At 40.0% G+C, this 17,050-nt stretch overlaps 2 protein-coding genes across 2 annotated transcripts; both read left to right on the top strand.

Annotated features, from left to right (window-relative positions):
* Positions 1–70: 70 nt before the first annotated feature.
* pef1 (penta-EF-hand domain containing 1) lies at positions 71–5,968 on the top strand. Its single transcript, XM_023345502.1, has 5 exons — positions 71–177; positions 2,395–2,677; positions 4,116–4,271; positions 4,734–4,877; positions 4,992–5,968. The coding sequence occupies exons 1-5, from the start codon at positions 157–159 to the stop codon at positions 5,219–5,221; spliced, it is 834 nt and encodes a 277-aa protein (XP_023201270.1). The 5' UTR covers positions 71–156; the 3' UTR covers positions 5,222–5,968.
* A 4,001-nt stretch (positions 5,969–9,969) lies between these two features.
* Positions 9,970–12,465, top strand: smim12 (small integral membrane protein 12). The gene is made up of 2 exons (XM_005813020.3): positions 9,970–10,034; positions 11,352–12,465. Exon 2 carries the CDS (start codon positions 11,375–11,377, stop codon positions 11,648–11,650), a length of 276 nt encoding a protein of 91 aa, XP_005813077.1. The 5' UTR covers positions 9,970–10,034; positions 11,352–11,374; the 3' UTR covers positions 11,651–12,465.
* The last annotated feature ends 4,585 nt before the right edge of the window (positions 12,466–17,050 follow it).

Below are 17,050 nucleotides of genomic sequence, written 5' to 3'. Positions count from 1 at the left end.
TCCGCGCCTCTAGCGTCCAATCAGAAGCTGAGCTCACTTCCGGGGTGTCAGCGTGACAGAAAAAACGGACCAATAACACACGCGGAAAAGCCGGCGCTGTTTTCCATACTGCGGATGTGTTTTTGTAGCAGGAAGTGAAGAGTTGTCAAACAAATCATGAGTTTTCACTACGGACAGGTAGGACAACTTAATATTTTTCTTTTGTTTCTTGCTATGGTGACTTATTTAGTGGTTTAATTAGTGGATTGTGTGTTCCGCAGCCTCCGTGCGACACCGCCAGTCGTTTATGTTACACCACAAACGACTTTTATTCATTTGTTAACTGAGGGGTTGTTCCAGACTCGATTGTGTATGTTCAGAAATATTTGCCTACTGTCACTAAAACTACTCGGCAATAGTTTTAATGTATGTAGTGGGGTTTTTTTAATGTATAAGAGTTAAAATTAATGTGATTTCCTAAGTACTACATGTTCTAAAAGTTCGATGCTGGTTTAATAATAAACTAAACTCTGCGCCTCCTAATTTGAATGTGTCTTTTAAAGTGAATCAGCCACGATTCCGTATATTACGTGGTTACGGTAACCTGTGGTACGTCACTGATATATATATATCAGTGACGTAGGCACTGACTTAATCATAATCATATTTACAAATATATATGCCCTGCATGTTATTGTTTACATAGAAATTCCGCGCATGCGGACAACGCTTGAGGGCAAAAGGACAATCCTTTGACATGTCATCCATAGCCGCGCTGCCGCCGTAGAATAATTCTGTTAACTCAATCAAACTTGGACATGTAGATATTATTAATTTCGTGTTGTGCTCCACAGCAAAGGGAAAACCCGTTAAAGTCCAACTCAAAACCACTTCTTTCTCGCTCTCTCTACGCGCTGACTCGTTGCCATAGCAACGGACAACAACGCCACATAAGAAAAACACTCAGATATTTCCCACACAAAAAGCAGAACATTCAGTCTGTTACAGTAGTATGGTTTTAGGATTAATGTTTATTTTGCGATTTTTAATAAATGATTGCTGTGGTAAGAGGAGAAAACTATAAATATATCGCTGCACTTTACTGTATGGCTAGCTCCATGGCTAGCTCGCTGTTACTGTCTCTTACTCTGCAGTTGTGGAGTCACAATGTCTGGGATCATGAGCGCCCCCTGCCATGAGGCAAGAGAACTGCCTGCCTCACCTCGAATCTGTTTTTTGCCGTTTCTGATCGCTCCTCAGCACATGAAAAACATTACACACACAGTTGGTGACAAAAAAAAACACTGTACATTATACAAATAAGCTAAATTATGAAAAATCAGTTCATATATGAAATGTTTTTCAACCATTTTATTGGCGACGTACAAACAGGAGGAGCATGCTCTCATAGAATGGCAGCCATGCAGTTAGCCAGAGATTGCGCAATCCCAGGTGAGGCTCAGCTCGCTGCTGCCTCACCGGCTTCTTTTCGGAGCATTTGAATGGGAAAATGCCAAAATTCAGTGATTTTGAAGAAATAATATATATCATTACATATTATTTTTCCATGATGACAGGTGAGGCTCTGCCTCCCCTGATCACACATCACTTATATATACAGTATATATATATATAAAATAATCAGTGTCAAGTGGAAAAATTAAAAGATTGTTCCCCATGTGGTAAATTTTTATCCTAAAGAATGTGAATTACAACACCTGATTAGCCACTGATTATTAATAATTGTTTTTTACAGTTTCTGATTTGAAGGACTTTATATTTGGACATTGCTTTTCAACAATTTTGACTAATAAACTTTTTCTCTATTATTATGCACTGTTATAAAATTGTAAACACCTCAATTATGATTACATCAGTTCATATAAACAGGGAAATATTTTATTTGGGCTGTGCATCAACATTGATGACCTCGACTGAAATGCATTCCTCCACACACTTATTGGTGCCGTTGTAAAGATGTGTTCTTATTCATATATATTCAAAATTCAATAAAGTATTTTGAAAATAATTGAATGTGTTATTACAATAGCAAGATCTAAATTGTTTATCCAGAGAGAACATACAAACTCCACGCAGAAAGACCCCAAGCTGGGATTTGAACCCAGGACCTTGTCTCTGCAAGGCGACAGTGCTACAAGCTGCACCACTGTGCAGCTCAACTTTCATTCTGGTAAATTTAATTAGTAAGGGCACATCATTAATATGTATTTTTGCTGCCTTGTAGCTCCAGAAACTTTCTTATCTCATGCAAATTTGCACCATCACACAATCGTACACAATTTATAAAGGAAATGCTGTTAAAATGGGGTTCTATTATTATATTTTTGCTCAGACGCCATAGAATCGACTCAAAATCACTTGAATTCACCTGTTTTCCTTTGTATTACTGTGTAGGGGTATCCAAGAGGAGGCCACCCAGCTCAAGGTAACCCATATGGTGGAGGCCAAGAGGGCTACAGGGGTCCCCCTGGAGGTGGAACAGGCCCCACTGGGGGCCCATATGGGGGTTATGGAGCTCCAGGTTATGGTGGGCAATATGGGCATGGACCTGGTGGCGTGCCCGGGGGTTACGGAGGACAGCCTTATGGAGGACAGCCTTATGGAGGACAGGCTTATGGAGGACAGGCGTATGGAGGACAGGCGTATGGAGGACCTAACCGATACAACGCTCCTGCAGGTAATTCCACTCAGCTGCTGCAGCTCTGTGAAGACTTCAGTAGCTGTAAGAGTAAAAAAAAAACACAACAAGACTGCAAGATTTACCTCATACTTCTTCTTTGTTGCTTCTTTCTTTTGCTCTGCGGTGGGATGATTGATAAAAAAAATAACCTGCGTTCCCAGATACTCATGCAGAGACGCGGCTCAGTTTGTGGATCCTCTGCAGGTCTATGCAGCTGGAGAAATGATGTAAGGTGAAGTCAGAGACAGATGGGCAGGAAGCGCTTTTTGTGTGCGTGTTTGATTGCACCGTTTTTAGTCGCATCTAAATCAGAAGCACAAATTCTACGTTTCCATCTCTTCCCTGCAGAAACAGACGTCAGAATGTCACCTGTTGTTCTTCCCATTCATGTTCATGACAGTCAGCCATCTCTTTACTCCTCCTCCTATCACACTACAATGTGTTTTCTAAGTCTCCATGTATTTCCCACCATTTAATCAGGTGACTACCTCTTGACCTAGTACCGATTCTCTCTTCCTCAGGATGGCTTTTCCAGCCCTGTGAGGCATATTTACCTGATTTCTTTCTTTTTTTGGAGCAGTGGGTGTGCATGCTGTGGCTTTTCAAAAATATTCACACCAAATTTTCACACCGCACAAAATCTGTCCAATGTGCTTTTGTGCTATTTGAAATAGGATAATACAAAATGACACCGACCTGTCAAGTGGAAGGAAAAGGATAAATTGTTTTACAATACATAGTATTTCTTATAAATAAATATCAGAAAAGTGTTGCATGTTTCTTTTTTGCCACAAAGCACAGCGTCTGTCTCATTCAACCAGAGCACCTAATTTGACGTTTGTCCTCTGCATGGTTTCTGAGAAACTTTAAATAGATTTTTTTTGTGTTCTTTCAAAAATGTTTTTTTTCTTTGTTCACTTTTCCTTACAAGCCACATTTTCATTATCGTTGTGATGCTGTTTATTTGTATTTATTTTATTTTTTTCTATTTGTTGTCTTTTATTTCTATTTTTTTCTTTTAAAGTTTTTTTGTTAGATGGTCTTTACTAAGATCTTCACAGAAGAGCTGGATTAATGTAGGGATTAAATTTTGTGCAGGTGAACTCTGTTTACTAATCAGTTTCTAAGGGGAACGTATTATTCAGGATTTTAATTTGTGGGTTTCTATGTAAAAGGGGATAGAGTGCAAAGAGAGAGCATGCCATTGTCTGTGCAATGCACTATATATCTAGGTTTTAGAGTAGATTCTTAAGATGTGGAATATTGTTCAGTGGTCTCAAATCTGATTTAGGGTGCAGAATGGAAAAGTTTTAATTAAATACAAGGAATAGAAACACTAAAAGAATGTTTCCTGGCTTTTGGCTTTTAGAAAAAAAAAATGAAACAATGCTGAGGCTGCTCATCTTTCTTTTTTTCCCCCCGGTTTTATGTGTAGGTAACATCCCTCCTGGTGTTAACCCGGAGGCATACCAGTGGTTCTACAGCGTTGACGCCGACCAGAGCGGCTTCATCAACTCGAAGGAGCTGAAACAGGCCTTGGTCAACTCCAACTGGTCCAACTTCAACGACGAGACCTGTCTCATGATGATCAGTGAGTCGCACGGCTGCGAATGGTTTAAAATGCCAAAAACGGCTTTTAGCATGTTGACAGTTCAACGACACAGTGGTGCGGCGTTGTTCCCCACTGGCAAAGTGGCACAAATGTGACCTGGAAACAACAGGCGTTAATTCAAGCCACAGAATAAGACATTTTTTAAACTTTAGCTCAGTTTCTAGTCCAGGGGAGGAACAGGAATGCTCTGTCTTGATTCCTGCTCCATTCCGATTACATTTGCTGGCAGGGACCTAATGTTATCTCCAGCCATAATGAGAACAATGTGACCTCTGTGGACCGGTGTTAGAAGCAGAAGGTCTGCGGTGATGGATGGGGGGGAGGGCTGCTGGGAAACGCACTAAAACATTTATGCTTTAGTTTGGAAGGAGTGTGAAGAAAAAAGTTTTTTTTTTCCAAGGGTTGTTTGTCTGAACTTGTGTTTCTCGCGTCTTCTGCCAGATATGTTTGACAAGACGCGGTCGGGTCGGGTAGACTTGTTTGGTTTCTCAGCGCTGTGGGATTACATACAGCAGTGGAGGGCCTTGTTTCAGCAGTATGACAGGGACCGCTCGGGATCCATCAGCGGCACAGAGCTGCACCAAGGTATCCATGTTTCATTACCTTGTCTTAAAGGTGCTGCTGGTCATTTATTTATTCTATATATATTCACTGTATACCCCTCACATTTTTCCCCCCCTGCCCTCTCTCCTTTTTCAGTTTTAACTCAGATGGGCTACAAGCTCAGCCCCCAGTTTTCCGAGATGCTGGTGCAGCGCTACGGCGGGAGGGGCGGCCCCCAAGGCATCCAGCTGGACCGCTTCATCCAGGCGTGCACGCAGCTCCAGAGCATGACGCAGGTGTTCAGGGAGCGAGACACCGGCATGACGGGCAACGTCCGCCTCAGCTACGAGGACTTTCTCGCCGGTGCCGTCACGAGGCTGATGTGAGCGCGGCTCGGCCAACCAGCCCCGCTCACAGCCGCTGGAAGGCGCGCTGTCATTTCGAGCACAGGTCGACAGCTGCTCGGATTTTCCGTGCTTCGCCAGAGGTGCCTCCCACCCCCACCCCCACACTTTGCGGTATATTCAGCGTAGCGGCAGTAGCTGCATTTAATTTGACGGTTAGAAGCCTGACGTTGCTCTCCGAATGAGGTGCAGAACCTTTACTGGCACGTTCACTGCGTGACGGGGTTTCTAATATCTGCTCCTGTAAGATGTTTGTCTACATAAAACCAGTCCGACCAAGGATAATGGTTATAGTTAGAGAAGTTGTTTTTTTGTTTTTTTTTTAACTTTTTTGCAAAAATGTCTTGAAATGCGGGGCTGAATTTGAGTTAATATGTAATTACAGATGATGGGAACATTACAGTTATTAGATTTATTGTCACACTGAGGCCTCGCAGTTTAATCAGGCCTTTTCCAACTAAACCAGTAAAAACGTGTCTTTTTTTTGTTGTTGTTGTTTTTTTTCTCACTCTGTTTAACACATTAATCAAATATTTCTTTGTACAACTGTACAGATTACCATGCAGTATGTAAAAATATCATGTGGACCTTCTAAAATGGAAAAAAACTGTGCAAAATATGAGTTTTTGGAATTTAGCGCAAAGACAATATGAAAAACTTATATATATTCCATAGTCATGAGTTTTGCTAAATGATTTGTGATGGTAATAAATGTATGTTTTGCCATTTGTACGCATCCTTGATTTTATTTACTAACCTGATATGCATACAAAGCAACTAGAATCCATTTTTAAATGTGTTTTTCTGGTCATTTTAACAGGATAATTTGGCTGCCACTAAAATAAAGACATGCCAATTAATTTTCACCGGATTTGCTCTGACCGGTGATTGGCAGATCAACACTGAGAGCTTAATACTCCTAAATCTGGACATAGTTATAATTTCATGACAGAACATCAACCAAACTTGATATCTGCAGATGTAAAAGGCAAGAAAGCATAGTTGGTGCTTTACTCCATGTTTGATACATGGGTCTGTGTTATAAAACAGTTAGCCTAAGCTTAGCATGCCTATTATAATGAGTTGGTTATTTATCTTGTAAAAGCTTTGAAGAATAATGGCTGTCTAAACCTTATTCTAGAGAAATATGACGCCTGATCTCAGGATTAAAAATGCTCACGATTTTGACAGAAAGTTGAGTGTGACCCTATCTGAACCTAAAAATGCCCATATAGTTACTTTGTTTTCTTTTTCAGTGAAGTGGTGTGAAAAAAATGAATAAGCAGCTGTCGCTGTCTTTCCTCCCCACATCTGGTTCTTTTCTTCTTCACCATCTGTCCCCCTGCTTGATTAGTTTGTGGAAAGAATTGTTGTGCTTCACTCCGAATTGGGTAGACAAGGAATATGAAAATCCCATTGTTATGGTAAGCATACTGATTATGGTTGTCAGTATTATCACGGTTTTGTCAGCATATGCAAAAAGTATTGCTACAGATGATGGGTAATTCGCCAACGTTGGGAGACAATCGCATAAATGTTGTTTGTAATGTCATTACCATGATGATCATTTGCATTTCACAAACCTGGCCTTTATAGAAGAGTTGTGTTTGCAGATTGCCACTAACTGTGTTACCAAACAGCAAACAGGCTTTTTCACAAATGAAGTTTGCCTGTACACTGTCGAGGTTTGGCGAATCGCCAAACCTCGACAGTGGCGAAGCCGTTCTGTCCGCGTTGACCACGGTTCCAAGTGTGGAGCAGCTAAAGTCGGAGCAAGAGAAATGCGTAAGACAGTTTGGTGAAATCAGATCCGGTTGTTTCAAATTTCAAGAGACCACGCCTTCAGCAAGCATTTGTTTCTGAGTAGCAGAGGATCTGGATTCTCCGTACGAAGCAAAGCGTAGAATGAGGGGCTGATTTTACCAGGCTAGATTTGAGTTATAGTTTTACTAATTATTTCTTACAAATTTTCATCACCCCCTGTTGGTCTATCATCCCATTAAAGCACTTTATGATTTGCTATTACAATGTAGCAAAATGGGAGGGGGGTGGAACGAATAGTAGAGGACGTGATGCATGTCCAAAGGTTTAGCATGTTTTACGGTTCGGTTCACTGAAACCCATTTCCTATTACATGGTCTTTTTCTTTCTGACTTCTGTGATTCAGCAGTGATTTAACTTGAGTCCTGTCACTTTTCCTCATGCGTAATGAGGAAATTTCCCACCACTGACCATGCCTGACATCTGTAATTAACTCTAACAAATAGGTCGAGTCTACGGGACTTTAGTGTTACAGGGCTGTGACACTCTGCTCTGTCAGGCTCGGCTCATGATTTGGATTGATAGAAATAGCTGCGTTGTTTTTTTTGTTTTTTCAGATGCAAAATATTGGCAAGCGTGGCTCTAAATCTCATTTAACGAACAAACGGACATTTATTAAATAGACCCTCCGCTGCCAAGTTCAGCTGGTAAAGCAGAACTGGCACGGGCAATGTTGTTAGCCTGCGGGAGTAAATGTGTGTGTGTGTGTGTGGCAGGAGATGAGCACATTTCTCCTTATTTGACAGCACTGATCACATGCCAGTCCTGGCAACTGAGGGATGCAGAGGTTTAAAGAATGATTTCAAACATAATCACCCACACAAGATTAAACTTAATCACAATTCCGGATTCATTTAAACTAATTTTAACAAATCTGGACATGGCTCCGTGTTTTTTTTCCCCTCTGGAGCTTTACTGCAAGAAACCATTAAGTGAACGCCAGCCACCGCTGTGTGACAGGCTGGCTGCTTATCGACTGCCATAGATCAACTAGGTGGCGAGGATTGTTGTTGTTGTTAAATGGAAAAGTTTCCAGAGTGGGGGCCGAATAATCAGTGTCATCAATCAGACGTAGCTTTGCAAAGAAGGCTTACTGATTCACTCCCCAGAAAACCATCGTACCGAGTCTGATATTGCTTCTCCTATTGGGTGAAAGAAATGCACTTTGAGAGAGACGTAGGCTACCACTTTAAATCTGTATTTCTTCACAGAAATGCACCATTCTTTCTCTGCTAGTGTTTTCTCCGTTTTTTTGTTTGTTTTCTTAGTCTTAGTGTTTCACATAAGCATGTTTTAGTATATTCAGGAAGGATAACCTGAACAAATACTGGACGCAGTTTGTAGGCAAATTTCTCCATGACAATTGCTATGAAAAATTGCTTTTTCATAGCAGTGTATATTAAACAAAACTTTTAAACCTAAATAAAAAACAGATATTCAAACTGTGTTTTTATATGTGTGGCATGTAAAAATATAGTACCGTTCATGTTTCCTTACAATTGCTTTTAAAGGGAAGAGGACTGGTTCTAAATGGTGTCTTTGACATTAAAGTATTTTACCTGGGACTTTAGCTGCCAAGTCCATCTGATCAGGGAAAGTTTTGAATGTGTTCCTTAAGGCAGTGTTTTTCAACCCTGGTCCTCCAGCCACATCGCTTTGCATGTTTTAGATATGTTAAAATAGGGAAAGATGGAGGGCACTGTGCCTCGAGGACCAGGGCTGGGAAGCATTGCCTTAAAGTATTTTTGCAGGAGTATGGAGTGTTTGTATACCCAAAGCTAGATCCAGATACGGTGTGGTACTCGAGGTGTATGAGTGGATGTTGTCTGTTTGTTGTCTTTATGCAGTCAATGACCTTTTGTATAAACCGGAGCAGATTGGAGCTTGGATAAGAGTAAGGTCATCCAGGTCTGGAATCCTCCTTCCAGGTTTCTTTGACCCTACATAAATTGTATGTTCTATGGGTGCGGAAACTTGACTGGTTACTCTGGAATTTTTACCACGTGCAGCTATGTAAACATAGTTTAATTTTGGAAAGTTATGTTACGGCTGCTTAGTTAGGAAAGTTACAAGTGTTAAGAGGTTTTTTTTCTAGCTTGAAGGCATGGATCAGATCCCTCGTAACAGGAAGAACTGGATTTCGCAAGAACGGAGCCAACAAAGACCTACACCCATTAAGACTGTGAAACTTGGGAAGTCATCCAGCGTAATCCGATAGACTGCCCCTGTGAGCATCATTTTAAAAGTGGTCATTCCTGATCTTGTCTATAATGGTCTTGCTTGCAAGGATATGAATGTTCTTAAAAAAAAGAATATTCTCCATTCAATCTGTTACTTTATGTTTCTGTCCAATACCAACACACTATATTGTCATGGATGAATGGCTATTTAAGTGGATATCTAATTGTCTCCAGGTATGAAAAAGTACACAACATTGCAGGAAAGGAAAGATCATCTTGCGAACAAAGTAAAATGCTATGATGACATTAGCTCCACATTTAAAAATACATAGAAGAAATGCATAACATCAACAATTTTACTCCAGAATGTGTTCAACTTAAAGGAAAAGCCAGAACATGATTTGTAGATCACAGATTCAAATAATGTTCCACGTGAGAGGAGTTATAGTTTTAACCAGACACCTGATTTCTGATTTATTCCTTACCAATGACCCTCAGTTTGTGAATTGTTAAATCCAGCTGGTGATGTTTATAACATTCATTTTAGATATTTTGTTAGTTGTATATACACAAACTTAAATACGGAGATACATTTTATTACGCATAATTTTTAGTCACTGGAAAAAGTAGCTGAGGGAGTACATATTGCTGGGCATTCAGTGCAGTGTGCTATATTTACCAGTAAGGGGTGGTAAAGCGCAGAAGAAAAACTGGCGAATGACGTTGATACAGGAAGTGAAATTGGAAACTCACGGAAATGACGTCTCTCTAGAACAAATGTGTTAACGGCAGAGGTGAGTGTGGTCTTATGAAATGAATTAACGGCGGTCAAAAATGGTCAAACTATATAGTGTGATAGTAATTTGTTTCTTGGTAGACATAGTAAACTAGTAGATTAATGTTCATACTTCCGGTGCCCGTTTTAAGATTATGAATATCAAATACTTCCAGCTGTGCCACCATGGTGATGCTGACTTTGTTGGCTGATATTCGTGCAATACTTTATCTAAACGTGTTCGTGTTTTGGGGGTTTCTTTGTGTCAGTTTTTAATTAAACTCATGGTCAGTTTGTGCGCGCGCATTCGACTTGTCAGCTCGTGTTTTGTGGTATTTTGAGTCAAAAATGGCGAATTCTGTTAGAATGTTTAACTACATTACCAGTAAGCAAGGTCTGACATAAAATGAACCCTGTAATAATAGCAGAGACCAGGTTTTCAATTCGGCACTGAGAAAACTGGCGAATTTGCGACATTGTAATGATTTTTGACAAATATAGGAGAACTGAAGTTTACCGGCTGGTAACATTAAAGATATTAACCCTTTAATATCGGTAAAATAATAATAATTTGTAAGATTTAAATAATCATGATTAAAAACAACAAAGTCCTCCATCTGTTCATTCTAAGATTTTGGCTAGCAGGATATAACATTGATCTAGTCTCTGCAAATTTCTACAATTGCGTTAATCTAATCTGAAATATGAACAGAAAACCACACCAGATTTTCACAACATTAAATCAGTGGAAATGCTGTTTTACAAAAAAATGCCTCCTTGCTGCTTTTATTGGATTTTTGAGAGCAAGTAGCAGCCGGGTGTTGCTAAACTGCTTGATTATCTAATTATCAACAGGTGGCTCCTCTAGAGAAAATGGAGTTGCAAAGTGCACCTTTTTAAAAACTTATTTTTCCCCCCTTTCTTTCAGACTAATTAAGTTTCTGCTGAGACTAATTGTTACAATTGACTATAATTTGTCCACATGAATATTTTTAATCGACACACTTATTTTTTATTTCTTAATCATTTTAATTTATTTGTGTTACATGTTGAAGACCTTGGAACTGGCTGTAGCAACAAACCTGTAGAATTGATTATTTTCTGGTCAAAAACACTAGACTTTATTTCCTTGACAATGGAAACTAATTTTGTTTTAACTGCAGGGATCTGGCTTTGACCACAAGAGGGGGCCAGTAGACAGAAGATGACCACTCTGGCATTAGAAGTTGATGTTTCCTAAATAGTTTTTTTTTTCCTATTACTGTTCTTAAAAGAACAATCTGTGCCACAATTTCTCTCTTACTATTATATAATTTATCTATTTTCTACTCTTCAGGGCACCTGGGAAATTAAAGCAGCATGTGGCCCGTAGTGTGGACTGTGATGCGGACCTACGCGCCGTACGTCACCTTCCCTGTCGCTTTCGTGGTCGGCGCTGTGGGCTACCACCTGGAGTGGTTCATCAGAGGCACTCCAAAACCTCGTGAGGAAGAGAAGAGCATCTTGGAACTGAGGGAGGAAAGAAAGCTGCAGGAACAGGTGGGAACAGACGGCACTCAGGTGCTTAGCCTTAAAGAGAAACTGGAGTTCACGCCTAAAGCTGCTCTCAACAGGAACAGATCTGAGAAGAGCTAACTCGTGTCGCGACAGACTTGTTCTTGCAGTTTTTTTTTTTGTTGTTTTTTTTTTCATTTTCCATCAAGAGGATGGTTCCCTAGGAACCGAAGAGTTGAACCAGAGGACACAAATCACCCACTGTTCTACTCACCTGAGTAGTTTTCACTTGTCATCTCCTGAAGAATCAAAGCCAGCCCGGCCGACAGTAAACACATAAAACCAAACACACTCTTGCTATTCTTTGTAATCAGGTAAAAATCTTCTATCGGTGAATAAGATTTGGCAATGCATAGATGAACATTTCAATCAAGCCACTCTAATAACATATTTATTGAGCCTTTAAGTGTTTATCAAATTGATTGTTTTTACTTGCGCATCTCCACTTGCCCAAAAAAATCGTGTTTATTCATGTCATATTACAGCAGTATGAGCCAGACATTATTGTGGCTTCATCATTAAGTCACTCAAATTAACCTTATTTTGGTAGTTTCATTTGAAGATATTTTCAAGATGAATGTTTCTCAAAGTGAGTGTCCTTTAATCTTTTCTGAATGTTAGAAAAGAAGTAGTAATTATCTTGCTGGAAGTGGGAAAAGAAAGATGGCTCTTTGTTGTTCCTTTTATCTCATCTGGCCTTTGAAGGTGTGTGGCAAAACAAGCCAGCAGTACAGGAGGTCTCGTTGGAGCTGTAAGCTTTTTAGGAGTATTATTTGTAACCTGAACATGATGCTTTCATTTTAGAAAGTCTGGATGGTTAGTACTCCCAGGTGTATAAATTGTGTGTCAAAGAAATTATATGAAATAAAGGAAATCTATGTTCATAAATTGAAAAAGTGTCCGTTCCTGACAAATCGCACAAAACTGGCTTAATATGCGTCACAAAAAAACATAATTCATTCCAAATGCATATTCAACATAATAAAAAGTAACTTTGCTAATCAAAAACCTTCTCATTCAGCTCTGAAAAGCGAAACTTATTCCTGAAGGGAAATCAACTCATTCATCTTTACTCTGTTGGATCATGTCAAACATGATCATCGAAGAAGCATTGATGCATCTTGAATTTTCACATTTCACCACCATAATTCTATTTGTTAGGATTTTACTTTTGTTTTTTGTGTTGTTATTTTTTTGTAATCTGAAAAGTGAGGTTTGCATTTGTATTTTGTGCCTTGTACTCCAGTACCCCTGAATACAATCAGGGGTACTGGAGTACAGGGGTACAATCAACTGATTCACCATAACATAGCTTGCCACAAATGCTAATGTTAGTTTGCATAGCAACTGATGACTGCAGATAAATGGATTTCCTGTACTGGTAAGCTGTTTTTCCGCCATTAGCACATTGAACAGCATACACAAGGATGATTGACAGCGCTAAGACCCTCCTCCTGGCTCTGATTGGTTGTTTTTGACTGAGAGCGGTTCATTAACAGTAGCATTCAGAGGATGAGGAGGAGCTTGATTTTTTTTTTTTTTTTTTTTTTTTTGCACAGATTATCTGTGTCATACTGGCAGAATGCTGCCTCCACATGGTGACATTTTTAATAAATATGGAAAAAACATTTTTCTAAAGGTTACATACTGCAGCTTTAATATTAGACATCTTTAAATGATGCAGGTTTAGCCTTTAACACACTGTCAGCGTCTTTGAAAATATAAAACAGGCAAAGTGTTTTTCTTCCAAGTTGATTCTTTTTTTCCCACCATTCACCTGATTTTTGTTTTCTCTCGCTTCGAACTTCCAAAAACCTCCGGAGGGAATGAATGTTAACAAGAGATCTGACATTTAATGTGCTGGTAAACGTATGCGCTTGAGTCAAGACCGCTTTTACTTTCGTCATCGCTACAGCGAAATGCGGGTCTGAAAATAAAAACTTGACTGGAATTAGTCACAGGCTGAATCAGACAAATGAGACAAATAAGCAACAGAACTGATCCCACTGTTTGGGGTTTTAAAAGTTGGTCCCAGACTAGTTCTGTGGTAATAAAATAAAAGTGGTCTGCAGCCTTTCTAGTGTGCCAGGATACGTTCTGCTACATTACCCCGCCAGCTTGCGAAATGGGTAGAGATCATGAAGCCCAGACTTCCACTGGCACCAGAGTGGTAAATACTGCGCTATCTGCAGCCATCTCCAGCTTTTTCGTCTCTGCTCTTATGTTCGCCATCAGCGAAATGGCCCACTCCACTTTGGATGAGACACGTTTGAAGAAGCAATTACCCTAGGCTGGAGGAAGTTTCCATTCAACAACAACAACAAAAAAAAGAACACAAAGTGAAGATGCAGAGGTGGCGCTGGGAGTTACGGCGAGCGCACTGTGTGAAAACTGTGTGTGTCCTCCTGGGAACAATCGGAGGACAGGTCCTCCCTCGTAACAATGGCCCTCCGGCTCCTCAGAACGGGACGGCACTGTGGGAACGGAGGGCCGCGGTTCCTGGGAAAGGACGGGGGCGGTAGCCATTGTTCCTGCTGGATGATGGGGATAATGGGTGTGGGTGATGCTGGCTGGTCTTTTTTTATTTCAATCTGCTCAAGGAGGTCCAATCCAACATCCTGAATGGACAGACTGGAGACTGTGTTCCAAAGTGTCGCATGAACAATAGAGCCGTCGACCTCCTGGACGGGCACCACATCCTTTTATTAGATACTGTAGCTACACACGCGTGCAGCTTTATGTCTGTGGCCATTTCATGTGGACCAGAGAGGACCAGGTGAAAATGTCTGTCTTCATAACAAAGTCCTTACTTTAAAGCAGTGCTTCACAATTCCAGTCCTCAGCCCCCCCCTGCTCTGCATGTTTTAGATGTGCCTTTATTCCAGAACAGCTGATTCAAATGATTGCATGACTGTCAAGAACTGCAGAAGGCAGTTAATCACTCACAGATTCAATCCAGGTGTGTGGCAGAAGGGAAACACCTAAAACATGCAGGGCAGGGGACCGGAATTGAGAAACACTGCTTTAAATTAAAACTTTAAACTGTCTCCTTCAAAGATACTCATATGTTGCAATAAAATGTTTATTCTAGTTAAAAATAGTTATAGGCTACTTTCAATGTCATCCCAGTGACAATGAATGCAGTGAGTTCTTATAAGAGACAAATGTTTGAGCAAATCCAATTTCAAGCTCTCCTAGTATTTTTTCGTTTTTTTGTGTGAAGATAATGCTGAATTATTTTCTAAACGTATAGCCTACAGAGTAAGCTGCCAGTCGGCCGATGTCAAGTCAGAAAATGGGCAAATATGTTTGTGTATTTTTGTTGGGAAGCTTTTATTGGAACACAGAAATGTATACATCGTATGTCTCTACCAGCTTTGGACATCCTTTATATTACAAGTATTACAGAGACGTAATATTTGTCGTCATTTTTTTTTTGTGGGATCACATTCAAAAAATGTGGGATCTTTGATCCAAGCTCTGATTGGATCAAGCTCCAATCAGAGCTTGATCTGATTCAGCCAATCAGATCAAGCTCTGATTGGCTGAAGAATCAAGATAAAAAAAGATCAAATAAAAAATAACTCTAAAATACTTATTCTGGAAGAGAATCTCAACTGGATGTAGGGCTGGAAATATGCTTTGATCTGAAATATTTCATTGTAACTCTGATGAAAGTCAAAATGCTTTGTTCTTTCTGGTCTATCTATTTTAAGTTTGTTCAATGATTTGTGAGAATTTTCTCTATATTTTGAGGATTGTTCTGTTGGAAACAAAGACTAACATTCTTGACTGACTTGATTTTTGCTAAATAATAACAATAAGGTCCATATTACAGTTGATGTGTTCATATATACCTGAAAATTATGAAAGCCAACAACATCTTACCAATGAAGAAAACTAGCTATAGCACTCATTGACAACTTAGGTCAAAATTAAATAGATACAGCCACTCCTCCAGCAAAATAACATTCCTTCTTACATGCCAACCTTTTGCAAAAAAATACTATTTACTTCAAGAGATTTCTCCATTTTTCATCTTATCTAATTACTATCCAAGCAATTTAATAGCATGTGTTCCTTGCCTTTGTAAACAAAACACAAGAAACCATATCTTAAAGGAGCATTACACTGTAAAGCTAGCTGAAAATTGCTCGTTAGTGTACTTTTTTTTTTTTTTTCTTTAACTAATTCACAATGCAAGTGTGAATTAGGGCTGGTAGAAAAAGAGCACTGATGTAATTCTAGTGTTTACCAGGAAAAGGGCTGGTAGGGGAACACTTCCACTTACGCGTATTACAAATTAATCATTGCTTACCTAATCTGAAAGTGCTCCAGCAGAATATTCGGATCCTAGATGCGCCCGAGAGTCATAATTACAAGCACATTATAGTCTACTGGCGCAACACGGCTTTGAATTTTAAAACGAGGTACGCAGGTTTTGCCTCCCCACTCTCCCCCCCTAAAGTGTTCCCTTTTTGCAATAAATTATTCCTACACATTAAAACGGTAATTATTTGCAGATGTTAACACTTCAAGCTACAGCGCCTTGCAAAAGTATCCTTGGCCGCTGCATCTTCTCACATTTTCCAAAGGTGCAACAACAAAAACAATGTCTTTCATTGAGATTCTGGGGCAGACCAGCAGAACGTAGTGCAACTACAGCATTTGGTGAGCATACACAGGGGAACAAAAAGCAAAATAATACTGGGATACCCACCACAGCACCATTGTCATGTGAAACAATCCCTGACCACCAATGCCCCAAGGGAGCAACAGTACTGGAAAAGGAAACAGATACAGACTCACTTCCTGTCCCAGCAGTTAAATTTAGATATCGGCGAAAGCCTTTTCGGTTTGTTTTTGCATGGAAGGCACGGTGCACGGACGGGAGATTGTTATGGATACGGACAAATCCGTTCTCGTGCGTTGTTTGAACGGATGTCAAGGCAAACAAAAGGAGTTGGCACACGTCTTGCCTTTTCCTCAAATGAGCTCTGCGCAGCGTAAACAATAAATCATAGAGAGCGGCCCCATGCAATGCCACAGAGCCCAAGCTCCGACTTGATCCAAAAATACAGATTTTGCATAACTTTCCTGACCTTGTCCACCCTGCAGCTGCTATTTGAAGGCCAGTTGGGTCCTTGCGGATCAGGAAAATTTTTGAGTTTTTGAGGTCGAATCATGTCGGCCCTCCCTGAGTTCGCGAGGTCGCGTTTTTACCTAACCACTACAGCCTTCAGAAATGAGTAGAACTTTTAGTTTGTATGGCAGGTAGGAATAATGACACCTATATAACGTTGTATACATTATGTTTCAGCAATGCCCCTGTGTAAATTCTTGAGATTGTGATTCACTATATCACAAGTATTAATGTATATTACTGGAATTTGAAGTGACCAACACAAAAAATGAAAAGAAAAAGTTTAAAGATGAACAATAAAGGACATCTGCAAATATCAATGCCCACGTTTTTTCCTT

The sequence above is a fragment of the Xiphophorus maculatus genome, chromosome 13, assembly GCF_002775205.1.
Source record: "Xiphophorus maculatus strain JP 163 A chromosome 13, X_maculatus-5.0-male, whole genome shotgun sequence".
Lineage (NCBI taxonomy): Eukaryota > Metazoa > Chordata > Actinopteri > Cyprinodontiformes > Poeciliidae > Xiphophorus > Xiphophorus maculatus.
The sequence above is the reverse complement of the archived record's forward strand: the minus strand, read 5'-3'. Positions and strand labels throughout refer to the sequence as shown.